The following is a 4,219-nucleotide window of genomic DNA, read 5'->3' as shown; positions in this document are numbered from 1 at the left end:
ACCGCTCCCCCGCATCGCTCCCCCGCCTGGCTGCCCCAGCGCCGCCCGGCGCATCCCGTGTGCGCTCCTGGCTCTGCAGAACGCTGCCAGAGGAGGAGCTTTATTCACCTCCGCTTACCTCCTGCCTCCCCGGGTGCAGGGTGCCCCAGGTCCCGTTCAAGCCCCGGCTGGGACGCTGCCAGCCCCGTTCTAACCACACGGCCCTTGAGCAGCCGGAGCAGTAGCGATTCTGTAGCACCTGTGACTTCCAGCCACCGGTCCCCCCGTATCCGATCTGCCCCTGTCAGCTTTGCAATGAAGCAGCACTGGAAAATCATCAGGTTTAATCGAGAGGCAGCATCACTTTCCTACGCCGGGTCTGGTGACGCGAATGGAGGTGGAGGGGCACGTTCAACCTAGGCACGGGATAAAGGCATTCTTTGGGAAGGGAGAAGTCCATGCAAAGCTGACCCCAACGTGACGTTTGAATTCTGTATTTACTGCTTAGCTGGGTCTGTTCAGTGCAACGGGACAAATTAGCCAGGAGGTTACTATCAAATTGCATGGATGCATCCAGTCCGCCAGGTAAGGGGAGGAGGAGGAACCAGATTTACCTAATGCACTGGGAGACTAAGTCCAACACAAAGCTAAGTGGAAAAGGACGTAGGTGTTCCCTGAATGTGGTTTTTGGTGGCTGAGGAGAAGAAATCTTTCCTTGGAATTCCTTCGTGCAGCTAATTAAGACAACTGGGTCCAATTTCTTTGACCCATGCTAACATCAGTGAGAACTGTAAGTACTCAGCACCTGGAGACAAAGTGAATACCAGCCATAAATACCCCTTCTGCTCCCACCCGTGGGACTGCCCAGAAGTGCATCTGCACAGGAGCCGTGGTGCGTGCAAGTGTTATCAGCTATTCACCCACAGCTCACATTTTGTCCTCTTCTGCATGTATTGCCTAGGAGAAAATACAGACAGGTCCCAAAGGGCTGTACCAGTAGAGCTATAGTTAGGATCTGAATCTGTGTAAGAAAGTGGAGTTTAATACAGAGAGTGACTGTGCAAGTCAAAGTCTCCCCAGCTTCATCCTTTGTAGTCCCAAAGCCTAGATTTAGGCAACCTTTGGCTTGTGGATTTGGATTTGATCCAGTCCATTTGTTTGCAAGCTGCTCCTAATGCTGGATTTCCTACCTCAGAGACCTGCCCGTTGGAGAGAAGAGCTCCGTGGCTGAGAAGCGGTGCGTGGAGGAGGGCAGGCTCCCCTGGGAACGGGGGGACAGCTGCAGGGCCCCAGGATCCTCGTTTGCTGGTTTGAGACTCTCTCAGGGTGAGGGGCATGTCTTCTGGGTGCACCTTCCCCAGGCTGGGGGTGAGGCTGAACCTGTTGTGGTAGTAGACGGTGTGGCTTTGGAGAAGTGAGGAAGGAGAAGTTCTTGCTGGTAACGTCCTGTGTGGAAGATGAGGATGGCAATAGCAGCTAAGTGGTGCCTCTCCGAGGAGAGAGCCTTCTGAGCAGCACGTGTGGTTGTGAGACCTGTTCAGACCCGCTCAGCGGGGCCAGGCTTGCAGCTGGCACGCCGAGCTCCTCAGTCCCAGCTCGAGGCAGATTGTTAATAAGAGGAAGAAATGTTATCTAGGGGAAAGAGCTGCAGGGGGAAGGGGAAGTGATCTGCCTCGGGCCATGTGCTGCAGCAGGAGAGCAGATCCTCCTCTCCCCGTCCTGTGCCCTGTCCTCCAGATGCCACCTCTGCAGCAGAACTTCCTCCCATTCAAACGTCTCCTCCGTGCCGCCTTCCTCTGCAGAAGTGCATCTGATTATCTCTGAAGCCATCTGGACAAGGTCCTTATCAAAACCTACAGGTTCTACCTTCTCCTGCTCCAAATGCACCTTCCTCACTGGAGGATCTACACCCAAGACTCGGGTGTTGCCCTGTCTGCACCTTCTCATGTGTTACCCTTTGCTACATAGATGTTGGTGCCCTAACCAGACAGGTACAGAACCACCCGTGGTCCTCCCTGTGTCCCATTCCTGACAGCCCTGTAGATCACAAGGTCATTTGGAAGAAAATTATCTACTGACCCCAACGTGATTTTTCATCATGGGAAGAAGAGTTTGTTCAGTGTTTGCGTCTAGAGTTTGCTAGGAATGGGTGCCTGTTATTTTCAGATGTGGCTGCTCCTGAATTATGGATATTGCTGGGTAGGCTGGGTAGATAGATCTGCCCTCGCTTACACCCATGCATCTCCAATGATTTCAGAAGGATCCTTTTTATATCCTGCTCTTCTTACAGCACCGTCACTTGGATTTCATGGGAAAAGGGGGCAACAGAACTTCACAGAACTTCACCCAACAACAGCCTCTGCACGAGCTGTTGGCTTTGACACCATGTGAAGGTGAGACCAGGGACAAGCTGGACGAACATCTGCGTGTCCTAAAGGCAAAGATATCCAGTGGGATATCCCCCCCTCTCGATTTCTGTTGATTCCCAGGGCTGCAATTCCAGCTGTGAGATCATCCCACGTTATAAAGCTAACGGGAGACTGAGATCAGCAGTGTAAGCAGTGCAAGCTCGCTTGCTACCCGTTCTGCGAAGCAGGGAGATGGCCTCGTAGCTCCCACTCGAGAGACATCCTTCAGCAGGTTTGTTATTTGCATTGCTTTGAACTGAGATTATTTCCATGCTTCCTTGTTCCAGGTTTTAAAACCAGGAAGATTTTTCTTTTTATCACGCTTCTTCCAACTTGATGCCCTTTTCATCCATCAGCCCGTAACACACTGATAATCTACTCCTTATTCCAAAAACTTTCTCCCAAAAATTCCATAGAAAGGACATTCTGCCTGGTGGTGTTTTGTTGTTTTGTTTTTTTTTTTTTCAAACATAGCTTTAAGGCAAAAGTTTGGCAATGCAAAGCAAAGTCTACATAAGGCCGCATGACTTGGATTTGCAACTCAGAACCTTACAGCTTAAAAAAAAAAAATAATAAAACCCTTATCTTAAATAGTCAACTTTTTGCTCCAGGAACTTGTTTCGTTCTCACCCAAAAAAATAAAAAAAAAAAAAGAAAAAGAAAAAAAGACTCTTAAAATCCCAACTCAAATGTTCTTATTGTTCTGGGCAGTCTGGACAAGCTAATGAGACTGAAGGTCAAACAGTAACTAAAGTAGGGAAGAAAAAAAGAAAGCTCTAGGGGTAGACATCAGTGTTAGTTTCTTCCCTTAGGAATCCAGTGATGAGACAGACCCCAGTCAAAGGTCTCCTCTTTAGCTTTAGCACAGTGAAATCCGTCCCAATGGGAGAAGGTAGAATGGTTGCATTTGTTGAATGACTAAAAAGTGCATTTTGATTTTGCTCAGATTATATGTGTGTATTCTAATCCCTAAGTGATTGTTCTGCTTCGGGTATTTTCGTTTTCTCCCTTTCAGTGCCGGGACGCCAGGTTTCTATTGTCGATGTTTTGGAGGTATCACCACAAGTGGTGGTCCATCCTTTGGCCTCCACATGAGTACCTGAGCATCATTGGCATTGGGTTTGACAAGGGCACTGGGTGGTATTGGCTCATTCTTGCTAAGGACCTGGGGCTGCTCTTGAGCAGAGGGCTCCTGCAGCTTGGCACGCTGCCCCAGGGGTCTGCTGGGATTCACCTCGATGCCCAGCCGCATGCGCCACTTGATAGTCTGCAAGGTCACCATTTCATTGGTAGCCGTGTTGGTTGCAACCAGCCAGGTGGTGAAGCTCTGATCCCGGTGAATGCTGGTGAGCTTGGCCACGTTGCTCTCGCTGACGGGCACTGCCCACGTCACGCTCGGGTAGAAGTTGTCGTTCATGCTGATGTTGAACTTGGACTCCTTCTTGGTGGGCCCCACGATGGTGCAGGTTTCTGTCGTGTTTCCATACCAGGGATAGTTCACTCCATCTGAATCGCTGATGGCCTGGATTTTACCGTCCAGTAGGTCTGGAAGCTCCCAACTTGACCTGCCATAATCAACAACAAATTATAGATCATGCATTAATTAGTTTAGAAATACGCTGGACGCCAAGGAAGGAGGGAAGAAGTTGTGAATGCATCCCCCCTTTAGCTCTTACTGGAATTGGTGCCTTTCACACCATCCTGCCAAAAGAGCTCACCCCTGCCATTAGAACTGTGTCTGCAGATTCCCAGGACTCGTCATGAAAGTCTGTCCTGCTGCTGAACACCACTGAGGAACCATCTCCCTGCAGGGCCAGGGCTTTCCTCGCGGG

General features: G+C 50.1%; 1 protein-coding gene across 1 annotated transcript; it reads right to left on the bottom strand.

The window, feature by feature from the left end:
• Window positions 1-3,420: 3,420 nt before the first annotated feature.
• FAM78A (family with sequence similarity 78, member A) lies at window positions 3,421-3,952 on the bottom strand (the record flags this gene model as incomplete). Its single annotated transcript, XM_008943642.1, has 1 exon — window positions 3,421-3,952. A coding segment is annotated over one exon (532 nt), but the record flags the coding sequence as incomplete, so codon positions are not given.
• Between the last annotated feature and the right edge of the window lie 267 nt (window positions 3,953-4,219).

Source organism: Merops nubicus, unplaced genomic scaffold (assembly GCF_000691845.1).
Source record: "Merops nubicus isolate BGI_N331 unplaced genomic scaffold, ASM69184v1 scaffold37567, whole genome shotgun sequence".
NCBI lineage: Eukaryota > Metazoa > Chordata > Aves > Coraciiformes > Meropidae > Merops > Merops nubicus.
The sequence above is the reverse complement of the archived record's forward strand: the minus strand, read 5'-3'. Positions and strand labels throughout refer to the sequence as shown.